This window comes from Hemitrygon akajei, chromosome 6 (genome assembly GCF_048418815.1).
Source record: "Hemitrygon akajei chromosome 6, sHemAka1.3, whole genome shotgun sequence".
In the NCBI taxonomy this organism is placed as follows: Eukaryota; Metazoa; Chordata; class Chondrichthyes; order Myliobatiformes; family Dasyatidae; genus Hemitrygon; species Hemitrygon akajei.
In genome coordinates this window covers 103,127,259-103,152,674 of record NC_133129.1, presented here as the reverse complement: position 1 = coordinate 103,152,674, position 25,416 = coordinate 103,127,259, and the positions used below count along the sequence as shown (strand labels likewise).

The window sequence follows — 25,416 nt, the reverse complement described above, 5'->3', positions numbered from 1 at the left end:
GTAGTGAAATAGTTCAAACAAATTTTTCCATTGTCTACCATTACAAATTGTGGGTACCTCTGAAAGACCAATGTTTCTCTAACTGAACTTGCAATATATCTGGGCTGAGACTGGGGATCTAGTTCTGAAGGAGCTTGCAGAAGAGCTGTTGCCATCGTAGGTAGAAGTTGATTATGCTATGACCACCATTTGAAAGAACTTGGTGCCTCAAGACTAGAATTTAGTCCTTTAGCTGAATACTATCCACTGCCTTTGTGTAGAATTAAGTTTCCTGTTCAGCCCCTGTGCTAATCAATGACAAATCAAGCAACTCTGCTGCATCTCTTTAGGTAATCAGCTGAAGTAGTGATTGAGGCATGGAAACAGGTCCTAAAGCCAATGAGTTAGTGCCAGCGTCAAATAACCATTTACAATATCCTGCACTAATCCCATTTATTTTCCCACACTCCCATCAGGGTTCCACAGCAGCGGCGCAGCAGTTTAGCAGTTGGCATAATCAGTTTATAGCGTGAACAATCGCCAATCAGAGTTCGATTTGCACCACTCTCTGTAAGGAGTTTGTAGATTCTCCCTGTGAACATGTGGGTTTCTTTTAGGTGGATTAGTTTCCTTCCACATTCCAAACACTTGCAGGTTAGGATTAATAAGTTGTGGGCATGCTATGTTAGTGCCAGAAGCGTGGTGACACTTGTGGGCTGTCCAGATTACGATAGTCACTGATTTGCTGAGAACGATGCATTTCCCTGTATGTTTCAATGTACATGTGACAAATAAATCAAAATTTTCTTTTTCAATTCAACCTAGGGACAATATACAAGACAATTAACTTATCTACCTGATGACATGATATCATTTTTCTGACATCTTGTAATCTATCCCCTCTCCTTCCTTCCTTTTTCCATTCCCCATTCTGGATCCCCTCTCATCCCTTTTCATGTGCCCATCACCTTCCTCTAGTGTCCCTCCTTCCCTTTCCCCTATGGTCCATGCTCTTCTATTAATTTCCTTTTTTTTTAAACTTTTTTTATTATTTTCAAATAGTTACAGAATAAATGTGTATGAAAAAAAAGTGTTACCCAGCCCCCCCTCCCCTTAACCCCTCCCCCCTAACATCCCTATTAAAAAAATAAGAAAGAAAAAAAAAGGGAATGCCTGGATGTTGGAAGATCCCCACATGCTCCACGGAGTTCTCATTTTTTTAAATATATGTTAAAATTCTTTTTCTTTTTACTGGCCCATTAAGCCCATTAACATTAAAACTTAAAAAATTTAGTAGATTGGTCATTATTTTTTTTATTATATTACTTCGATCTATAATAATACCTAATCTTTCCACTTTCGTGGTATCCTGGGAAATCTTTATAAAAATCTCCATGTTGCTATGTGTGTCCCCACCAATCATCCAAGCAAAAAGATAGAAAAAAATTAAAATATAAAGAAAAAAAAACAAAATACCCCCCTACTAATGTTGTGGAAAAAAAACACAACATTACCCCCCTCTGCTGTACGGGTCATGGCAGCCGCCATGATTACACACGTGAATCCCGCAGTAACTGATCCACAGCCTCCCAGCCCCCCCGCAACATAAAAAAGTATATGTATAAGAAGAGAAAAAAAAATACTATTCTCATTTAGTATTTCTAAAATTTTGCTTTTCTCTTCTATAATATCCATAAATGTCCATCACTTCTGTTCCTTGGGTCTATCTTCATCTTTATTCCATTACGTTTGGAAGCCTCTATGTGTAATTAGCGAATAGATGGAAGTTCTTGTACAAACTCCTCCGCTTTTCGATAATCGGAAAAAAAAAATTTTCCCTCCTCCAAAAAAATTATCAGTGTTGCTGGGTGACGCATGGTAAATTTATAACCCTTTTCCCATAAAGCTTTTTTCGCTGGGTTAAATTCCTTCTTTCTCTTCAACAGGTTGTAACTTATATCAGGATAAAAAAGAACTGGTTTCCCTGCTATCATCAGTGGCCCGTTTCTAGTTTTGACACTTTGGGCAGCGGCCTTCAGGATCTTTTCTTTGTCTTGGTATCATAAGCATTTTATCAAAATTGATCGTGGGTTTTGATCAGCTCGAGGTCTTGACCTTAAAGATCTATGCGCCCTTTCAATCACAATTGGAGTTTCTCTTTCCATTTCCAATTTTTCAGGGATCCATTTTTGAAAAAAATTTATTGGATCTTCTCCTTCTATATCTTCTTTAAGTCCAACAATTTTAATATTATTTCGTCTACTGAGATTTTCAAGCTTATCAATTTTTTCCATAAATTGTTTTCTTTCTGATGTCCAAGCAGTATTTTCCTTTTCCATTTTGTCCATTCTTTCAACCATGTCTTCCATTGTAGTTTCCAAGTCCGTAATTCTTTTTCCCATTTTTTCCTGTCTCTTTGTCATTTTATCAAGCATAATCTCCATATTGGTCATTTTTTTGACCAATTTTTTGATTATTTTTAATTACTTTTAATGTGTCTAATTTACGCATTATTTGCCTCAAAGTCTTTTCTATATTTCTAGAAGGACTTTTACCTCTTTCTTCATCTGATCCTTCCGAGAGATTTGACTCTCCCTCCGATTCGCTATCACTTTCAGTTGCAGTGGTAGCTGGGCTTTGTAGTTCCTGTTGCTCCCGTTTGCGCATGCTCCATCCTTCGCGTTTGCGCAGTTCACGATGGTCTTTTCCTTTGGAAATGGTCAATGTTGCCACAGTCTCCTGTTCCGTATCGCCGGTGATATAATGTACCTGAGACCGCGGTTCCTCGGTAGACGTGGGCCTTGTTCTTGTTCCAACTTGCGTAGTCTTCCCGGTATTAGTTTTCTTCATCTTCCTTCCTTGAGGCATAGCTTGACACAATCCGGAGTCGTTTATAAGTAACTTTTAGAAAGTATTGACTAACTTTTCTTCATTTAAACATTAATTTATTAACTTTTTACGGGAGAGCTGGGTCCCTGCGTCTCGATCCTACGTCATCACGTGATGTCCCCCCTATTAATTTCCTTTTTCTTCAGCCCTTTACCTCTTCCACCTGTCACTTTCCAGCTTCTCACTTCATTCCCCCCCTTCCCCCATCCATCCACCTTTCCCCTCACCCAGTCTTACCTTTCACCTCCTATAACTATATAACCATATAGCAATTACAGCAAGGAAACAGGCCATCTCGGCCCTTCTAGTCAGTGCTGAACACTTACTCTCACCTAGTCCCACTGACCTGCACTCAGCCCATAACCCTCCATTCATTTCCTGTCCATATACCTATCAAATTTTGCTTTAAATGACAATATCGAACCTGCCTCTACCACTTCTACTGGAAGCTCATTCCAACAGCTACCACTCTCTGAGTAAAGAAATTCCCCCTCATGTTACCCTTAAACTTTTGCCCCCTAAGTCTCAACTCATGTCCTCTTGTTTGAATCTCCCCTATTCTCAATGGAAAAAGCCTATCCACGTCAACTCTATCCCCCTCATAATTTTAAATACCTCTATCAAGTCCCTCCTCAACCTTCTACGCTCCAAAGAATAAAGACCTAACTTGTTCAATCTTTCCCTGTAACTTAGGTGCTGAAACCCAGATAACTTTCTAGTAAATCTTTTCTGTACTCACTCTATTTTGTTGACATCTTTCCTATAATTCGGTGACCAGAACTGTACACAATACTCCAAATTCGGCCTTACCAATGTCTTGTACAATTTTAACATTACATCCCAACTCCTATACTCAGTGCTCTGATTTATAAAGGCCAACATACTTCTTCCCTTCCACCCACCTTCTGGCTTCTATCCCCTTCCTTTCCAGTCCTGATGAAGGTTCTTGGCCCAAAACATCAAATGTTTATTCCTCTCCATAGATGTTGCCTGAACTGCAGAGTTCCTCCAGCATTTTGTGTTTGTAGCTCTGGATTTTCAGCATCTGCAGATCTTCTTATGTTTATACCTTATCAACCAGAAGATTATTTTGATATGGGAGGAAACCAGAGAATCCAGAGAAAACCCACAGAGCCATAGGGAGAGACAGTAGCAGAGGTCGGCATTGACTCTGGCTTGCTGAAACTGTGAGGTAGTGGCTCTACCAGGTGATCTGTTCTGCCAGTCCTATGTTAGATAGAGCAGTTTTGCAATTTTTTTTGTATCATACCTGAGGTTTTAAAGAAAGAAAGACTGTTAAGATTAAAAGACATAGAAGCTGAATTAAGCCATTTGGCCTCTCAAGTCTGCTCTACCATTTGATTATGGATAATTTATTACTCCTTTCAACCTCATTCTCCTCTCCCCATAACCGCTGAGGCCCTTTCTAGTTAAGTACCTATCAACCTCTGCTTTAAATATATCTAGTGACTTGGCCTTCACAGCCATCTGTTGCAATGAACACACATCCACCACCATCTAGATAAAGGAGTTCCTTCTCATCTCTGTTCTAAAGGGATGTCCTTCTATTCTGAGACTGTGTCCTCTTGCCCTAGGCTTCCCCTACTATAGGAAACATTCTCTCCACATCCACTCTATCTTGGCCTTTCAATATTCAATGAGTTTCTATGACATCCCTCTTCTCTTTTCTAAACTCTAGCAAGTACAGGCAAGGAGTCATCAAATGCTCCTCATAAATTAACTTTTACATACCCAGGATGTTACGTGAACTTCCTTGGGACCTTCTACAATGTCAGCATAGCCTTTCTTAGATACGGGGCCGGAACCATCCTTTGTAGGTCCACTCCACTCTGTGTAAGCCTTTCAGTATTGTTGAAAGGTACTTTTATCATTGGAATATTAGTTAATATGCAACATTGTTATTGAGAAATTATGCTTGTAAGAAAAAGTCTTAACTTTTGAGATCCAAGCATTACTAGCTAGATCAACATTTCTTCCTCTTTTATTGTCGTTTGCTTTGTAGATGAGAGACATCAGAGGGCATTTGAGTGTTAAGTACATTTGTTTGCATGACAGATAGAGTTTGGGCATGCAGAGGAGGATTTGCTGCTGTGCAAATCCAAGTTGTAGGAATTAGAATTAGAGTCACCTTTATAATCACTGGTAAATGTCATGAAATTTGTTCTTTTATGATAGCAATACAGTGCAATACATAAAAAATTACTGAAATAAGGAATCTCTTATTTTAGGAATATATTAAAAATTACTTCTATCAGAAATATATAACAAATAAACAAGTGCTGCACAATGAGAGCAAAATAGTGAGATAATGTTCGTGGATCATTCAGATATGTGATGGCAAGCGTTGAAGATGGACACTTCCAGTCAAGATGGCACCAGTAGTGGTCGCCAACCTGTTGATCACGATCGACTGGTCGATCTTTGAGACTTTCCCAGTAGATCCCGAAAAAAATGAAAAATAAATACACAAATACTGTTGAGAGATTGTTTCCGGGTTGCGGGGTTTTAGTTCCGTTCTTTCTGCCCAGTGCACATGCGTATAGCTCCCCCGCACTACACAGTGTAATTCAGTGGTCCCCAACCACCGGGCTGCGAGGAAACAATATGAGTCAGCTGCACCTTTCCTCATTCCCTGTCATGCCCACTGTTGAACTTGAATCCACGCGAGGTCATCAGTCACCTAAACGCAGTGATACCCTCGCGCCAGGGATCACTGGTTGGCCTTGGGCGGCCGGCAGGAAGTGCCGTTGCTACCGGCCCAGAGCATGGACAGATGGGCACCGCCTCTAAACCTGTTGACCACACCGAATGTTCATGGGGAACCCGGTGCTAAAATAGTCGCGGACGACCTAATTCGGGCTCAGCGTTTCGTAAGTAACAGAGCAGCTACCGCGCTGCGACTTACTGAAACAAACTTTTGTCAGCTGACAGATCCTACAAGGGGGGGGCGGGCGCGCGCCCTGTCGCACTCCTCACTTGGTCAGTCCCTCTCTCCAGACTGCGACTGCCGCAGTCCCGGTATGGGGACCTCCGGCCCTGACCTAGTCCTCTCACCCCACCCACAACTAGTCGCACCTGGCCAAGGCGTCTGGCGGCGGGCAGGCGGGAGGCTGGAGTTCGGGCTGGGAGGCTATCCGAGGCAATGAAACCCTCAAAGCTGCTCCGGTACCCTGAGTCCAGGCACCCTGCACTTAAAGACAAACGCGTTGAGATTTTTCAGCGGAAAAAACGTGAGTAAGCGGGACAGAAGCTAAGTGCCAAGAACAACGAAAACTAAATTGCGGAATAGACTGGACATAAGGAACCTGCTTGGAGTATCGGTGTATTCCGGTCGTGTTTAACACCACCCCCCCCCCCCCCCATCGGCCAGTCCGCAAGAATATCGTCAATATTAAACAGGTCCGCTGTTCAAAAAAAGGTGGGTACTCCCGGAGTTTATACATTATTTCTACTTCCGGGTTGCGGGGTTTTACTTCCGGTTTTTTCGATCTAATAATGTGCATCTAATATTAGTTACATCTAATAATGTAACTAATCAATCTGGAGTCGATCTCGCCTTTCACTGAGGCCGAGGTAGGGGATCTTAGGCTTAAAATGGTTGGTGACCACTACACCAGCATAAAGCGCCCACAAAAATGTCTATTTTACTTTTTTTGCATCTTTTTCACTTTAAATGTATTTCTGGGACTGTTAGAGCCTGTGATTTACAGTCTGGAGATTGATTGAGTGATGCACTGTTTTGCTGTCTCCCAGAAGATTCTGGGAAGCGAGTGCCTACTCAGATGGCCTTGATGTGTAGAAACTACGAGAAGATGGGCGAGCTGATATTCAACTCCATTTCACTGATTAATTGTCGAGGAAAATTGAGACAAATGTGAAAAGCAAGTGAGAGTTCAGCACCGACTGCCTACCATTTCTGTGCGCGGCTTATCGCTATGTGGCAGGCGGGTAAACCTCTGCCTTGTGTGACATCCCACTCTTTTGATGAGTGTTGGTTATATCAGAGGATGCTATCATGGTTCTGAGTTTATGGACTGTGCCCTTTCTCAAACTTGTGGGTTCTATATTCTGTTTTTCACCTATCCATTTTGTTGTGTGAGGAGAGGGGTTGGGGGTTGATGTTCTTGCTGAGTTTTGTACGGGGGGAGGGATTTGGGAGTCGGTGTGTTTTGTACGAGGGGAGGGGTTTGGGGGTCGATGTGTTTTGTACGAGGGGAGGGGTTTGGGGGTCGATGTGTTTTGTACGGGGGGGTTTGGGGATTGATGTGTTTTATATGAGGGGAGGGGTTTGGGGTTGATGTGTTTTGTGTGAGAGGAGAAGTTTGCGGGTCAATGTTGCGTTTTGTACGAGGGGAGGGGTTTGGGGTCGATGTGTTTTGTACGAGGGGAGGGGTTTGGGGGTCGATGTGTTTTGTACGAGGGGGGGTTTGGGGATTGATGTGTTTTATATGAGGGGAGGGGTTTGGGGTCGATGTGTTTTGTACGAGGGGAGGGGTTTGGGGGTCGATGTGTTTTGTACGAGGGGAGGGGTTTGGGGGTCGATGTGTTTTGTACGAGGTGGGGTTTGGGGATTGATGTGTTTTATATGAGGGGAGGGGTTTGGGGTCGATGTGTTTTGTACGAGGGGAGGGGTTTGGGGGTCGATGTGTTTTGTACGAGGGGAGGGGTTTGGGGGGCGATGTGTTTTGTACGAGGTGGGGTTTGGGGATTGATGTGTTTTATATGAGGGGAGGGGTTTGGGGTCGATGTGTTTTGTACGAGGGGAGGGGTTTGGGGGTCGATGTGTTTTGTACGAGGTGGGGTTTGGGGATTGATGTGTTTTATATGAGGGGAGGGGTTTGGGGTCGATGTGTTTTGTACGAGGGGAGGGGTTTGGGGGTCGATGTGTTTTGTACGAGGTGGGGTTTGGGGATTGATGTGTTTTATATGAGGGGAGGGGTTTGGGGTCGATGTGTTTTGTACGAGGGGAGGGGTTTGGGGGTCGATGTGTTTTGTACGAGGTGGGGTTTGGGGATTGATGTGTTTTATATGAGGGGAGGGGTTTGGGGATTGATGTGTTTTGTACGAGGGGAGGGGTTTGGGGGTCGATGTGTTTTGTACGAGGGGAGGGGTTTGGGGGTCGATGTGTTTTGTACGAGGGGAGGGGTTTGGGGTCGATGTGTTTTGTACGAGGTGGGGTTTGGGGATTGATGTGTTTTATATGAGGGGAGGGGTTTGGGGTCGATGTGTTTTGTGCGAGAGGAGAAGTTTGCGGGTCAATGTTGCGTTTTGTATGAGGGGAGGGGTTTGGGGGTCGAAATTCTTGGGTTTTGTGCCAGGGAAGGGGTTTGGGGGTCAATCTGGGGGTTTGATGTTTCTCTCTGGGTGACTGCCATGTTCCATCTGTCTGTCGTGGCTATCTGGAGAGGATGAATCTCAGAATTGTATTTGGATACATACTTTAATAATAAATGAACTTTTGAACTTTTGAAGAAGCTTCTCCTAAAACATTATCCTGAGCCTGAGTGATGTTGGGAATTGGCCTCTGAACCATATTAATGAACCAAGTGGACGGTCCAGTAGTTTCATTTTCAGAGCTCCCCTTGTTAGCTGTTTGTTCACAGATGTTTCAAACCTCATTTAACTGCTCTATAAGAATTTACAATTGCATTTCGTCTTGGTGTTATGATCACAGGTCCACTAATATAACCTTCCTGATCTGGGTCTTACACAGAGGCAAAATGCTGCCGGTGCAGGACAATTAAATGCTCAGCAGGTCAGGGAACATTTGTTTTTGAGATAGATTATGTTAACTTTATTTGTCACATGTACATCAAAGTATACAGTGAAATGCGTCATTTGCATCAAATCAAATCGGAGAAGATCAGCAGCCCACAAGTGTTGCCATGCTTCTGGCAGCAAGCCAGCATGCCCACAGCTTACTAACCATTACCCATACGTCTTTGGAATGTGTGAGGAAACCAGAGAACCCAGAGGAAATCAACACTGTTATGGGGAGAATGAACAAACTCCTTGGAGGTGGAAATTGAACCCCGATCCTGCAGCTGGTGCTATAAAGTGTTGCACTAACCTCTGCATTACAGAAAGTTGAATTAATGTTGCAGATTGATGATCTTAAATTTTATATAGAATTTTTCATGTGGCAGAAGTATGTGAGAGGCTTCACAGGAGCAATGTCAAACAAAATGTTGCAGTAAGTCACATTAGAAGCATCTAAAAAGAAAGAGGGATGGTGAGGTGTAGAGAAGGAGGTCTTTACGTTAGGGCCAAAACAAATGAGGTGAGATCATCATCGCTGAAGCAATGCAAACCAGTAGAGGTGGCAGAGAATCCACATTTGAAGGAACACAGTAATCTTATGACAGGAATATTTTTGTAGGAAAGAAGGAGCTCAGAAATAAAGATAACTCTCCTAATCAAGGTGAGCTTAATGGCAAGGGTGTGATAGCTGTACAGAACTTGGTGTATATTAGGATGTGGGGATGTAGAATATTACATATCTTCAGTTTACAGACACTGTGCTAATTGTCTATGGGTAAAAATATTCTCTTCTGTATAACCTGATAAGAGGCATTCATAGAATAGATAGCCAGTGCCTTTTTCTTAGGGTGAAAGTGGCTAATACGAGGGGGCATAATTTTAAGGTGATTGGAGAAAAGTATAGGGGTATGTCAGAAGTGAGTTTTTTACACATAGTGGTGGGTATGTAGAGTGTGCTGCCAGATGGTGAGTAGGGACTAAACAGACTCTTAGATAGCAACATGAATGAAAGAAAAATGAAGAGTGATACACACAAAATGCTGGAGGAGCTCAGCAGGTCAGGCAGCATCTATGGATGGGAATAAACAGTTGACGTTTCAGGCCAAGACCCTTCATCAGCACTGGAAAGGGAGGGGAGAAGTCAAGAGTAAGGTGGAAGGAGGGGTAGAAGTAGTAGAGGTGATAGGTAAAACCGGGGAGGGGGAGGGGATAAACAAACTGGGAAATTGGTGGAAGAGATAGATGGCTGGAGAAGGGAAATTTGATAGGACAGGTCAGAAGACCAGGGAAGGGGGAGAAACACCAGAGGGAAGTGATGGGCAGGTAAAAAGAGAAGGCAGGAGAGGGAAACAAAAATGAGAGATGGTGAAGTGGGGGGAGGGTTAATTACCAGAAGTTGAGAAGTTTGGAAGTGGAGAGTGGTGTGTGAGGGAAAGGTTAGATTAATCTTGGAACATAGAACGTTATAGTACAGCCCCTCAGCCCAAAATGTCGTGCTCAACCTTTACCCTCTCGATGAACAATCTAACCCTTCCAGCCTCCAATTTCTATCATCCATGAACCTATCTAAGAGTCTCTTAAGTGTCCCTAATGCATTTACGCCCATCACCATTCCTGACAGTACCTTCCACATACCCACGACTCCCTCTGTCAGTGTTTCCCAAAGCACTCTCATACTTGCCAACGCCATCTTAGGCACTATATTCTGTCCAGCACTCCCATAGCACCCACCACATGCAAACATGAGAAAAATTATTCTGCTTTAATTTTTTATTTGTCTTTAAACCTAACTCACACAGTATCTGTGTGCTGTACGCAGCTTCAATATCAATGTGATCCTTGCGCTTGATGGTTTTTAGCAAGAGTTGAAATACCTGGTTCAAGTTGTGACAGCAAAGGCCTTAAGTCCCCACGTGTGACAATGTTTAAGCAGTTTCTGATTTTGTGAGTATGTGCTTCACTGCATTAAAGCCTCTTTCAACAAGTTAGGAGGATGGGAATGCAATGAAGAGCAATTTGGTTGTTCTTCAGAAGCCAGGAAACTTCGTATGACAGTGTAGCCACTTATCACAAAAGCCGACATTTTTGAAAAGCATTTTTTCATCTTCATCATTCTGAATTTTGATTATTTCTTCTTGCCAGCTCTGTTCCTGTTCTTTCGCCTTGCAAAGAAATGGGTTAATTATTCAGTCCAGAATTTTCAGATTGTTTAATTCTTTGAATCGATTCTGAAAAGCCACCTTCAGTGACAGCAGGTATAAGCAGTATTCTTGTAAGTCACTGTCTGTGAAAGAGAGTGCCATACTTTCCATGCAGGGAAACTGTGAGAACATTCTTCCCCCAATGTTTTGCTTATCTATTTTCAATTTCCTGATAAAAGTAGACTGCACTTTTTGCCTGGATTAAATTGAAATTCTCACCCTGCAGTTTCATATTTAGAATATTCAGTTTGTCATACAGATCGGCTAGGTATGCCACATCTCCATGTAGAAGTTCAGTCTTGTTTCTCAAGCTCTTGTCAACTTTGGAAAAAAATTCAACCACAGTGTCAAAAAGATCAAAGAAATGTTTTAAGCAGCAGCCTTTTGACAGCCAGTGCACTTCAGTGTGAAGAAACAAGTGTTCAAACTCTTCATTGTTATCTTGTCATAACTGGTGAAATATCCTGCTATTTAATGGATGAGCTTTCATTTTGTTGATAGCAGATATTACAAGAGTCATGGTTGATGAAAGTTGCTGGCTGAGGTATTTGGCTGTGAGATGTTGATGATGAATTACATAATGAATTGCAAACAGACTTGGAATTTCTTTTTTCATAAATGCCACTAAACCATAAGATGTAGGAACAGAATTAGGCCATTTGGCCCCTCGAGTCTGTTCCACCATGGCTGATTTATTATTCTTCTTAACCTCATTCTCCTGTCTGCTCCCCATAACATAAGAAAATAAAAAGTAGGAGCAGGAGTAGGCCATCCGGCCCATCGAGCCTGCCCCACCATTCAATAAGATCCTGGCTGATCTGTCTGTAAACTCAGCTCCATTCACCTGCCTTTTCCTCGTAACCCTTAATTCCCCTACTATGTAGAAATCTGTCTGCAAACCCCATTTCCAGAAAAGTTGGAATATTTTCCAAAATGCAATAAAAACAAAAATCTGTGATATGTTATTTCACGTGAACCTTTATTTAACTGACAAAAGTACAAAGAGAAGAGTATCAATAGTTTTACTGACTAACTTAATTGTATTTTGTAAATATACACAAATTTAGAATTTGATGGCTGCAACACACTCAACAAAAGTTGGGACAGAGGCATGTTTACCATTGTGTTACATCACCTTTCCTTTTAATAACACTTTTTAATCGTTTTGGAACTGAGGATACTAATTGTAGTAGATTTGCAATTGGAAATTTTGTCCATTCTTGCTTGATATAAGACTTCAGCTGCTCAACAGTCCGTGGTCTCCGTTGTCTGATTCTCCTCTTCATGATGCGCCATACATTTTCAGTAGGAGATAGATCTGGACTGGCAGCAGGCCAGTCAAGCACACACACTCTGTGTCTACAAAGCCACGCTGTTGTAGCCTGTGCAGAATGTGGTCTGGCATTGTCCTGCTGAAATAAGCATGAACGTCCCGGGAAGAGACGTCACCTTGATGGCAATATATGTCTCTCTAAAATCCTAATATACGCCTCAGAGTCAGTGGTACCTTCACATACATGCAACTCACCCATGCCGTGGGCACTGATGCACCCCTATGCCATCACAGATGCTGGCTTTTTCACCTTTCGCTGATAACAGTCAGGATGGTCGTTTTCATCTTTGGCACGGAGAACTCGACGCCTGTTTTTTCCGAAAACTAGCTGAAATGTGGACTCATCTGACCACAACACACGGTTCCACAGGCCCAGAGAACTCGCCGGCGTTTCTGCATAGAGTTGATGTATGGCTTCATCCTTGCGTAATACAGTTTCAAGTTGCATTTCTGGATGGAGCGACGGACTGTGTTAAGTGACAATAGTTTTCCGAAGTACTCCCGAGCCCAGGTGGCTATAATTGTCACAGTAGCACGACGGTTTCTTTGGCAGTGCCACCTGAGGGCTCGGAAGATCACGCGCATTCAACAGTGGTTTCTGACCTTGCCCTTTACACACTGAGATGTCTCTGAATTCTCTGAAACTTTTCACAATATTATGTACTGTAGATGTTGAAAGACCTAAATTCTCTGCAATCTTGTTTTGGGAAATGTTCCTTTTGAACTGACTAACAATTCTCTCACGAATTTTGGCACAAAGGGATGAGCCACGACCCATCCTTGCTTGCAAAGACTGAGCCTTTGATGGACGCTACTTTTATACCCAGTCATGATACCTCACCTGCTACCAATTAGCCTGCTTAATGTGGAGTCTTCCAAACCGGTGTTACTTGAATACTCTGTGCACTTTTCAATCTTATTTTAATTCTGTCCCAACTTTTGTTGAGTGCGTTGCAGCCATCAAATTCTAAATTTGTGTATATTTACAAAATACAATTAAGTTGGTCAGTAAAACTATTGATAATCTTTTCTTTGTACTTTTGTCAGTTAAATAAAGGTTCACGTGAATTAACATATCACAGATTTTGATTAGGGATAAGATCAGGGCAAATGGGGTTTGTAACTGAATCTTAAATATGTTTAATGAAGAAGCCTCAACTGCTTCCCTGGGTAGAGAATTCCACAGATTTACCACTCTGGGAAAAAGTTTCTCCTCATCTCCATCCTAAATCTTCTCCTCTGAATCTTGAGGCAATGTCTCCTAGTTCTAGTCTCACCTACAAATGGAAACAACTTTCCTCCTTCTATCTTATTTATCCCTTTCAAAATTTTGTATGTTTCTATAAGATCCACGCTCATTCTTTTGATTTCCAGAGAGTATAGTCTAGAATCAACCTGGTAAACCTCCTCTGCACTGCCTCCAAAGCCAGTATATCCTTCCTCAAGTATGGAGACCAGAACTGCACACAGTACTCCAGGTGCAGCCTCACCTATATACTTGCAGCATGACCTCCCTGCTCTTGAATTCAATTCCTCTAGCATTGAAGGCCAACATTCCATTTGCCTTCTTAATAACCTGTTGTACCTGCAAGCCAACTTTTTGCGATTCATGAACAAGCACTCTCAAGTCCCTCTGCACAACAGCATACTGCAATCTTTCACCATTTAAATAATAATCTGCTCTTCTATTATTCCTTCCAAAGTGGATGATCTCACGTTTACCAATGTTGTGTTCCATCTGCCAGATCTTGGCCCACTCACTTGACCTATCTATATCCCTCTGCAGACTCTCCACATCCTCTGTACAATTTGCTTTTCCACTCAGTTTAGTGTCATTAGCAAATTTTGCTACACTACACTCAGTCCCCGCATCCAAATCATCAATGTAAATGGTAAACAGCTGCGGGCCCAGCACCGACGCCTGCAGCACCCCACTCACCACTGACTGCCAACCGGAGAAACACCCATTTATACCAACTCTCTGCCTTCTATTGGTTAACCAATCCACTATCCATGTCAATACACTTCCTCTGACTCCATGCATCTGTAATTTATTTATAAGTCTCTTGTGCAGCACCTTATCGAATGCCTTCTGGAAAACCAAGTTTAGGGGAGACATATGGGGTAAGTTTTTTTACACAGAGGGTTGTGAGTGCCTGGAATGACTTGCCAGGGATGGTGGTGGACGCTAAAACATTAGGGGTATTTAAGAGCCTCTTGGACTGGCACATGGATGAAAGAAAAATGGAAGGTTATGGGGTAGTGTAGGTTTAGTACTTTTTTTAAGGATTATATGGGTCGGCACAACATGGAGGGCTGAAGGGCCTGTACTGTGCTGTAGCGTTCTATGGTTATACAACATCCACCTGTTCCCCTCCACTGCACTCATTATGTCCTCAAAGAACTCCAGTAAGTTTGTCAAACAGGACCTGCCCTTTCTGAATCCATGCTGTGTTTATCTAATGGAACCACTCCTTTCTAAATGTTTCGCTATTTCTTCCTGAATGACGCTTCAAGCATTTTCCCAACTACAGATGTTAAGCTAACTGGCCTATAGTTCCCCGTCTTTTGCCTACATCCTTTTTTAAAAAGTGGCGTGACATTTGCTGTCTTCCAGTCCTCTGGGACCTGCCCAGAATCTAGAGTTTTGATAAATGATTACCAACATGTCTACTATAACCTCCACCAATTGCCTCAGCACCCTGGGATGCATCCCATCAGGACCAGGTGACTTATCTACCTTCAGGCCCTCTAGTTTACTCATCACTATCTCTTTAGTAACAGTGATTTTATTAAGGTCCTCACCTCCCATTTTGTCCATAACATCCTCAGGCATTTCCTTATCACCCAATGTCAACTTGCCCTTCTCATCTTCCAAGGAACCTGTGTTGACTTTAGCCACCCTCTTCCACTTTATATATTTATAAAAACTTTTGCTATCTGTTTTTATATTTTGTGCTAATTTACCTTCATACTTTATCTTCCCTTTCCTTATTTTTTGTTTAATTGTTCTTTGTTGCTTTTTAAAGTTTTCCTAATCCCACTACTCTTCACGACTTTGTACACATAAGCTTTTTATTTGATACTATCTTTTATTTCCTCAGTTATCCAAGGCTGGCTCTCCCCACACTTACTGTCCTTACTTTTGAGCACTGTGAAAAATCTCTTTGAAAGTATTCCACTGTTTCTCAACTGTCCTACCAAATAGCCTATGCTCCCAAACCACATTAGCCAACTCTTCCCTCATCCTATTGTAGTCTCCCTTGTTCAAACATAATACACTAGTTTTAGATCTAACTATTTCATCCTCCACCTGTATGTGAAATTCAATCATACTATGATCACTCTTTCTAAGAGGATCCCTGACTACAAGATCGTTAATCTTACCTGTCTCATTGCACAGGACTAGATCTAAGATAGTATTTTCCCTTTTAGGTTCACTAACATGCTGCTCAAGAAAGCCATCATGGATGCATTCTATGAAGTCCTCCTCAAGACTTCCTTGACCAACCTGATTCATCCAATCTATGTGGAAGTTAAAATTCCACACGACAACTGCTGTTCCATTCTTACAAGCCTCAGTTATTTCTTGGTTAATTGTCTCTGCCACTGCAATATTTTTATTAGGTGGCCTGTAGACAACACCCACCAGTGATTTTTTTTTCACCATTACTACAGTATTCTTAATCCCTACCCAGATGGACTCAACATTCTGCTCCATAGATCTTATATCGTCTCTCACAATTGCCCTGATCTTATCCCTAATCAAGAGCGCCACCCCACCTCCTCTACCTTCCTGCCTATCTTTCCGTATTACCTGATACCCTTGGAAATTTAATTCCCAGTCATCTCCACCTTGCAACTAGGTTTCTGTAATGGCCACTAAATCATATGCCTTGGTACTGATCTGTGCCACAAGTTCACTAACCTTGTTTCTAATACTACGGGCATTTCGATAAAGTGCCCTTATACTCATTGTCCTTTTAGAATCTAGTGACCTATGAGATTTTTGCTTTTTACTTTTATGCACTCTACTCTTACTTTTTTCTTCACTATCTCTAGCTTTGGTCTCTGCATCACTTTCCCCTTCTTTTCTGTGTGGGTTCCCATCCCCCTGCCATATTAGTTTAAAACCTCCCCAACAGCACTAGCAAACAATCTCCCTAGGACATTGATCCCAGCCCTGCCCAGATGCAGACTGCCTGGATGGTACTGCTCCCACCTCCCCCAGAAGTGGTTCCAATCCCCCAAGAATCTGAAACCCTCCCTCCTGCACCACCGCTCAAGCTACATATTCATTCCCACTAATTACGTAGCTATCAAACTCTCCTTTAAATATACCTAGTGACTTGGTCTCCACAGTTAATTGTGGCAATAAATTCATCACCCTCTGGTTAAAGAAATTCCTCCTCATCTCATTCTAAAGGGACACCCTTATATTCTAAGGCTGTGCCCTATAGTCCTAAACTCCCCCTCTATTGGAAAGAACCTCTTCACATCCACTCTGTCTGGGCCTTTTTATATTCGGTAAGTTTCAATGAGATTCCCCTATCATTCTTCTAAACTCCAATGAGTACAGGCCTAGAGCCATCAAACATTCCTCATATGTTAACCTTTTCATTCTCTCAAACTCCTCTGGTCCCTCTGTAATGTCAAAGAACAAACAAAGAACAATACAATGTAATGAGGATTACATTCCTTGACTTCTCTAGTGCCTTTAACACCATCCAGCCCAAAATCTTAAGGCACAAACTAACGGAGATGGGAGTAGACTCTCACATGGTGGATTGGATAGTGGACTACTTGACAGATAGACCTCAGTATGTGCGGTTGGGAGACTGTAGGTCTGACACAGTGGTCAGCAGCACAGGAGCGCCGCAGGGAACCGTACTCTCTCCGGTCCTGTTCACCCTGTACACATCAGACTTCCAATATAACTCGGAGTCCTGCCATGTGCAGAAGTTCGCTGATGACACGGCCATAGTGGGGTGTGTCAGGAATGGACAGGAGGAGGAGTATAGGAAACTGATACAGGACTTTGTGATATGGTGCAACTCAAACTACCTGCGTCTCAATATCACCAAGACCAAGGAGATGGTGGTGGACTTTAGGAGATCTAGGCCTCATATGGAGCCAGTGATCATTAATGGAGAATGTGTGGAGCAGGTTAAGACCTACAAGTATCTGGGTGTACGGTTAGACGAGAAGCTAGACTGGACTGCCAACACAGATGCCTTGTGCAGGAAGGCACAGAGTCGACTGTACTTCCTTAGAAGGTTGGCGTCATTCAATGTCTGTAGTGAGATGCTGAAGATGTTCTATAGGTCAGTTGTGGAGAGCGCCCTCTTCTTTGTGGTGGCGTGTTGGGGAGGAAGCATTAAGAAGAGGGACGCCTCACGTCTTAATAAGCTGGTAAGGAAGGCGGGCTCTGTCGTGGGCAAAGTACTGGAGAGTTTAACATCGGTAGCTGAGCGAAGGGCGCTGAGTAGGCTACGGTCAATTATGGAAAACTCTGAACATCCTCTACATAGCACCATCCAGAGACAGAGAAGCAGTTTCAGCGACAGGTTACTATCGATGCAATGCTCCTCAGACAGGATGAAGAGGTCAATACTCCCCAATGCCATTAGGCTTTACAATTCAACCGCCAGGACTTAAGAACTTTTTAAAAGCTATTATTAATGCTTTTTGAGATAGTGATTTAGATGCATATCATATTTTTTACTGAGTTAAGTATTGTATGTAATTAGTTTTGCTGCAACAAGTGTATGGGACATTGGAAAAAAAGTTGAATTTCCCCATGGGGATGAATAAAGTATCTATCTATCTATCTATCTACAGTACAGTACAGACCATTCGGCCCACAATGTTGTACCGACCCTTAAACCCTGCCCCGCATATAACCCTCCACCTTAAATTCCTCCACATGTCAGCACATCCTTTCTAAGATGAGAGGTCTAAAACTACTTATAATACTCCAAATACAGTCTGACCAAAGCCTTATAAAGCCTTAGCATTATATTCTTGTTTTTCGATATTTTAGTCCTCTTGAAATGAATGCTAACATTACATTTGCTTTCCTTACCACAGATTCAACCTGCAAATTAAACTCTAGCGAATCCTATACGAGGACTCACAAGTCCCTTTGCAGCTCAGATTTTTGAGTTTGCTGTCTGTTTAGAAAATAGTCTATGCCTTTATTCCTTCCATCGAAGGACTAGAGTGGCAGGTGCAGGGGAACACTGCGTCCTGCAGCCTCTACTCCACACTTGCAGACAAATTAGCATGGTGACCTCTCATATGTGATGCTCCATCTGTTGCACAAGAAATCATGTTCCTAATCGGAATACTTTTATCCTTAATATACATCTGAGCTTGTCGTAGATGGATTCTCTTTTGATATTTGTTTTAAAATTTTTACAAAACTGAATCTCTTCATGAACATTTTCATTTTGATAATCTGTACGTATGCCATTAGCAATGCCTCATCGTCTTTCACAGTTGACTCAACCAGTTATAACCCAAATTCTGTTTTTTGGAGTTGATACTCAATGTCCTCACTCGTTTAATCAATACAACAAGCTACAGAGTTACAACTCAGAGGAATTAGTTTTAAGATACTGGTATCCATTGTGAGAACAGTTTTGAGCACTTCTGATACGGCAGGCATTATTAAGGCTGACTTATACTTGTGCGTCGCATTGGTGCCGTAGGAAACACGTACCCTACGCTGTAGGGTGATGTGCACCTCTCCAGAAAAGTTACTCACGCGTCGCGACAACGCAGACCGCAACAACTGTGATTGGTCCACTTGGTAGCTTCATATTTCCTCCTACGCATTTCCGGTTGCTTCTTCTCCGCCATGTCTGTAGGCTGTGCGTACACCGATGCAAAATAGATTAACCAAATCGTCAGATCTACCTGCCGACATGCAGAAATGTTTGAAATGCATTTCCTCGTCCATGTCTCTCATGAAGAAACTCAATACAGTGGCATAGAAACCCCACCGCCAACTAGCATTTTGGCGCACACCAACGCACGCTCGCTGTGGTGTAGAGTGACGCAGAAGTGAAAGTCAGGGCTACAGTGTAGCCCGTACACACAAGTATAAATCAGCCTTTAGTGTTTCACCAATTGTATGAGATTTTCCAAACTTTTCTATCATTTTGGAAATGTTATAAGAAGCAATGAGACCTTTATCAAGGTAATTTTTAGCTTTATTGGCAAATGACTCGAGTGTGTAACGCTTTTCAAATGCTTCTTTCATCTTCTGGAGCTGGGTAATACCATAAGTAGCCTTTTCAGGGTGTCTTTTACGGAAGTGTTCCTGCAAGCTTGATGGTTTTGTGGCTTCATTAGACAGTACAGTATTACAAATAAGACATATTGATATGTCACTGATTGGATTGGAACAGAATAAAACCATACTGCAGGAATGTAACATTGTATTGACGCACTTTTGTAATTTGTTTCTTAGCAGGATTAGAATTCAAGGTTTCAGTGCCTTTGTGCTTGTGGAGATTTCACTATACATATTTATCCATCATTAATGGGGTTAAATTAAAATAAAAGACTAACACAAACTGGGAATACCTATCGGATGTTGATGACAGCACAGGGTTGACACGGATGGAACGATGGTAGTGGCACGCAAAGGAACAGCAAGGCAAAGGGGAAGACGATCACAACAGCAAAAATTACGTGACAAGGATTCAGACTGGAATCTGAATGTCGGTTGGGATAGAGCTGGTGTTACCTTTATACTATTCCAGTCAGCACAATTGACCAATCATTTAAGGTCTCATTATCCCCAAAGGTGGTTCTTGACCACGCAGATGAAACTGAGGTTGCTTTGACCACCTCAAGAAGTATCCGTGAGGTTGGCAGGTTCACTGATTGGCTCTATTTTCCTGTTTGGTTCCAGCCAGCGTTGTATTGTTATACAACTTGTTTTCTCTAGATCTGTGTAGAGAAGGTTGACTTCTTGACTTGACTTGACTTGCCAAATGTTAAGTTACATGAACTCGTTCTGTGCCATGAGTCAATGGGAACTGTTGGGCTGGTTGTTAATTTATGTATCCCAATAGGTTGGTAAGGTCGGATGAGATTGCCGAGTTTTAGACGTGTCATGATGACAAGTGCTCACCGTCTGCGGAGCTATGGTTCTTCCTGTGTTCCAGTGCCTTAGCCTTTTTTTGTGCAAGTACCTGCTCTACTAACAGTCAGTCAGATCTCATGCCTCAAGTTAGGGTGCCATTTACCGCCTCCCCCAAGAATCTTGAATGCCCTCCGATGACTTCTATATCCCCTGGTGACACCTTAGGACATGTAACCACCCCCAATGGGAATCACTGCTCTCTGTAAAACAACCTCCCTCTGACATTCGCTTTATCCTTCCCTTTGGAGCGGAAACACTCCAATAGTTTACAGAATAACACTCAGTCTGATCTGTGGATGTATGCGGTAATCTCAGACTATTTCTGCCTTTTAGGTTGACCATGCTGCAAACCGCACCCAGTTTGGGAACAAGATCTACAACTTTGGTGCCATCCAGGAGAAGGTTGCCCACATGGCAATGCTGCAGTATGTGACGGAGGTGAGGACAACTGCCACAGGAATGTCAGCTGATCACCAGGGGGTTGCAGATCACCCTTACTCACCTTATTGCTCACAGGAGCTTTCACTAGTCAGGGATTTCTGGGATCCTCTCTGCTAACAAAGTCCTAGTTAAAGCATGGCCAACACAATGCAGATATTTAAGGGGAACCTGAGGGGAAACGTCTTCATTCAAAGGGTGGTGAGAGTATGGCAGCAGAAATGCTGGATGCAGATTGCAGCATATAGACCATACGGCTTAGGAATAGAATTAGGTCATTCAACCCATCAAGTCTGCACCACCATTCAATCATGGCTGATTTATCCCTCTCAACACCATTTTTTGCCTTCTCCCTGTAATCTTTGACTCAATTACTAATCAAGAACCTATCAGCCTCCACTTTAAATATACCCAATCAATTGGCTATCTGTAGCAATGAATTCCACAGAGTCACCACTGGGCAAAGAAATTCCTACCACTATAGGAAGCATCCTCTCCACGTCTGCTACAAATAGACTTCTCAATAATCAGTAGGTTTCAATGGGAATCCCCCTTCGTTCTTCTAAACTACAGCGAGTACAGGCCCAGAGCCATCAAATGCTCTGAGCGTTTAAGAAAAGTTTGGGTAAGTACCTGGATGGAAGGGGTATGAAGAGCTGTGGTCCCATTGTGGGTCGATAGAACGAGACAGACTAACAATTAGGTATGCACTAGACTTTCTATGACCAGGAAACAGCAACAACAGAACACATGGCAAGTACTGACATGAAGCAAATGTGATAAATAACCAGACTAGCAGCAGCATTGATTTGTGTGGGAATAAACAATGTAACAGTGCGGACTGAAGAGGTCATTGACTACTGACTATCACTGCAGGACTTGTATATGTCCAGGACAAAGAGATGAACAGGAATAAACCATTGTAGGCACAACCCAACATGCAAACTGCCTTTTCTAAAAGCTCCCTTCTGGAAAATGCTATAGGGTTGTTAAAACATAATTTTCACACTATCTTAAAAGTTCTTCCCTCCTCCAGCAGTTAATCTGATCAATTATTCTAGTTAGCTCCCACACCCACCCACTCCCATGTATCTGTTACCCCTGTGACTGAACTCCACTGTAAACATTTTAAACCTCTTTTTCTATTGCTGTTCACATTGGAAATGCATGTTGGCATTTATGTATTTGTACTCATTTTATTCCTTTCGTACTTTAACCTCTAAATTTATTTTTGTGTAATCCTTTATTCTTTCTAATTGTTGTTTTTTGTTGCATGCGTTGCACCCTGACCAACACACCACAACAAATTCCTAATGCATGTAAATGTATATGGTGAATAAAGTCGATCCTTGAGTCCTCAGAAGGCAGATGGGGCATTGGTTAAATGTGTCATCAGAAGGCTTTGTGATCCACTCGACTCTGAGAAACTCTCTCGGCATTGACAAACCCACGGCATGACGCTCCCTTTAGCACCGCTCCTCCCACATCACTCTGCTCCTCAGTACTACTCCTGTCACAGTATATTGCCTGCTGGCTCTCCCCCATTACAATGTAACACTCCTTCGTGGGGCCACTCTGACAGTACTGTGTTCCCTCAGCACCACCCCTCCCATGACATGGCTCTCTTCAGCACCATCTCTGTTACAGTGCATACAATGTGATGCTTTCTGCCCCCCCCCCTTCACAGTGCAGCAGCACCCCTTCATGAGGTCACTCTGACAATATTGTACTCCCTCAGCAACTCCCCTCCCCCACAACCAGAATACCCGTGGCGGAAAGTCAGTTAGTATTAGTGCAGGATGTGTGCCGGCATAGTTTTGAAGCAGGCGAGACTGCACGTCACTGAGCTACGGTGATTGTCTGTGAGCACTTAATATAAAATTTCTGCCTCCACAGTCCATGGCCTACATGATCAGTGCGAACATGGATTCCGGAGCCACAGAATTCCAGATAGAAGCGGCCATCAGCAAGATCTTTGCCTCTGTGAGTTGTCGTTTGTTTGTTTTGTCCTGTTCATTATCTGTTACACTGCTCTGGTTTAAATCCCAGATTCTCTGCAGGGAATCCTCTGATTTCTTCTCGACCCCAAAAGTATACACAGTGACATTGCCATTTGGGAAAAGAGATTATTGGAAATAAACAGCAGGTGGGGAGAGAGGAAGAGAGTTCTGGAATGACAAGTCATAGACGAAAGTTACAGTGTAAACATTTGGGCTGAGATGAGGAGAAATTCCCTCTTGTTGAGGGAATTCTTTTCTCCAGAGCCAGGTGGCTGCAGTAGATATCTAGAAACAAAAAGGCATCAGCGGAGGGAGCAGGAGAATATGGAGATGGCCTGGGACTACTGATGTGTCACAGGGATCAGACCTGGGTCTGGTGTTTGTCATCTACTTTAATGATTTGGATGATAACGTGGTAAGCAGGTTCTGTGATTTCTATTTATTTATTGAGGTACAGTGCAGACTAGGCCCTTCCAGCCTTCTGAGCCACGCCGTCCCAGCGACCCCTGATTTAATCCAAGCCTAATCACAGGATAATTTACAATGACCAATTAACCTACTAACCAGTATATCTTTGAACTGTGGGAAGAAATGGGGCACCTGAGGAAACCCACTCAGTCATGGGAGAATCTACAAACTCCTTACAAGCTGTTGCAGGAATTAAATTGTAATGTAAAGCATGATGCTAACCACTATACTAAAGTGCCGCACAAGTTATTTGAAGATAACACAAAGATTGGAAGTATTGTGGACAACAAGGAAGGCTATTAAAGCATGCAGCAGGATCTGGACCAGCTGGAAACTGCTGAAAAATAGCAAATGGAATTTAATGCAAACAAGTGTGATGTGTTACATTTTGGGAGGACAAACCAGAGTAGAACTCGCCCATTGAACAGTAGGATGATGAGGAATGCAGTAGAGCAAAGGGATTTGGGAACTAAAGTCCCTCATTTCTTGAAAGTGGTGTCACAGGTAGATAGGGTGGTAAAGAGAGATTTTGGTACTGTGGTGAACTACATATACCTGCTGACTGCTCCTGTGGCTCCTCCCACAGACCCCGGTATAAAGGCGATTGAGGCCTGAGCCCTGCCCTCAGTCTCCAGGATGTAGCATGGTGGTCAATTGCTGCTTGTTCTTTCTTCCAGTCAATAAAAGCCGATATCTCGCCTCACGTCTCAGAGAGTTATTGATGGTGCATCAGGTACATTGGTCTTTATAAATCAGAGTATTGAGTACAGGACAACATGAGTGAATCTGCAGATGCTGGATATAAAAACACAAAATGCTGTCGGGCCTGCTGAGTTCTGCCAGCATTTTGTGTTTTTATTGAGTACAGGAGTTGGGATACTATCTCAAAGTTGTATATCATTGTTTTTTTTCCTGTCCAGTTTAGGAGGTAGATGGCAGTCTCAATATCTTGTGCGGAAGGAGGTATTTCTGATGGGCAATACTGATGCAAAGCTGCACTGACAAATTGTTTTCCTCATGAGCTGAATGTAAAAAAAGAACATGACTATAATTTTGAAGGAATCTCTCAAAGTACTGGGAGACCAATATTTGCCCCTCCTCCAACATCACTAAAGAGATGTCCTGGGCCATTGTCAAATAGTAGGTTACTCTGTGTATATTAGTGCCACATTTAACAGAAGAGTTCAATTGGCTCCAAGCATTTTGTGATGTCTTGAAACCATGTGAGGCATCAAAGAAACAGGATTCTTTCCTTCCACACTGCTTCAGCAGGGGAAGTGATTTACTGTTAGTATCAGCCTTCATTCTGTCTCAAACCAACAACCTGATTGCTTACCAGTTGTCCCAGAATATTCCATACTACCTCTCCAGCGGTCCCAGGGCATTTTGCACTGCCTCTCCAGCAGCCCCAGGGCATTCTGTGCTGTCTCTCGGGCAGTCCCAGGCATTCCGCACTGCCCCTCCAACAGCCCCGGGGCATTCCACACTGCCTCTCCAGCAGTCCCACATGCTGCCAGTTGATTCTTCCAATGCTAGCGTAGGTTTGGAGATTGGAAAGTTATTAAAATGGGATCCCAGCTTGGAGCTGATGTAGTGGCAGCCTTTTAATCTGTTCGAAAAGAAATCCAGCCGTTCCCTCCTACAGAGCTCTCCCATTTTTCTTTCATCCATGTGCCTATGTAAGAGACTCTGAAATCTCCTTCACATCAAAATCTCTGAGGGAGATGCAGGACTGATTTCTACTAGAGAGACTGAGGTAGGGAGATGGTGACTAACATTATTCACAATTTTTTCCACAGGAAGCTGCCTGGACAGTTGCAGATGAGTGCATCCAACTGATGGGTGGAATGGGTTTCATGAAGGTCAGTGTCAGGGTCTGCATTCGCTCTGCACCCCCCACCACCACCAAACAACAGCTCAGTCACTCAGGAGTGGATATTCTGTGTAAAACACTGTAAAAGGGGTGTGAATTGTTCAGTTCCACCAGGGTGGGCCCCAGTTTGCATCTCAGAGTCATAGAGCAGTACAGCCTTCGGCCTATCTTGTCCATGCCAAACTGTTATCCTGTCCAGGACCGGCACCTGGACCTCTGAGGTCCTTCCCAAGAACATAAGAAACACAAACCAGCCCAAGCCTCTGAACCTTGCTCTATCATTCAATAAGATCGTG

The 25,416-nt window shown here is 42.9% G+C and overlaps 1 protein-coding gene across 1 annotated transcript in view; it reads left to right on the top strand.

Annotated features, from left to right (window-relative positions):
• Positions 1-25,205, top strand: part of LOC140729828 (very long-chain specific acyl-CoA dehydrogenase, mitochondrial-like) — a 113,681-nt gene extending 88,476 nt beyond the window's left edge. Inside the window, exons 11-13 of the mRNA XM_073050041.1 lie at positions 20,675-20,779; positions 22,676-22,762; positions 25,047-25,205. Coding sequence (XP_072906142.1) covers positions 20,675-20,779; positions 22,676-22,762; positions 25,047-25,205 — 351 coding nt within the window. The remainder of the gene's footprint in view (positions 1-20,674; positions 20,780-22,675; positions 22,763-25,046) is intronic.
• The last annotated feature ends 211 nt before the right edge of the window (positions 25,206-25,416 follow it).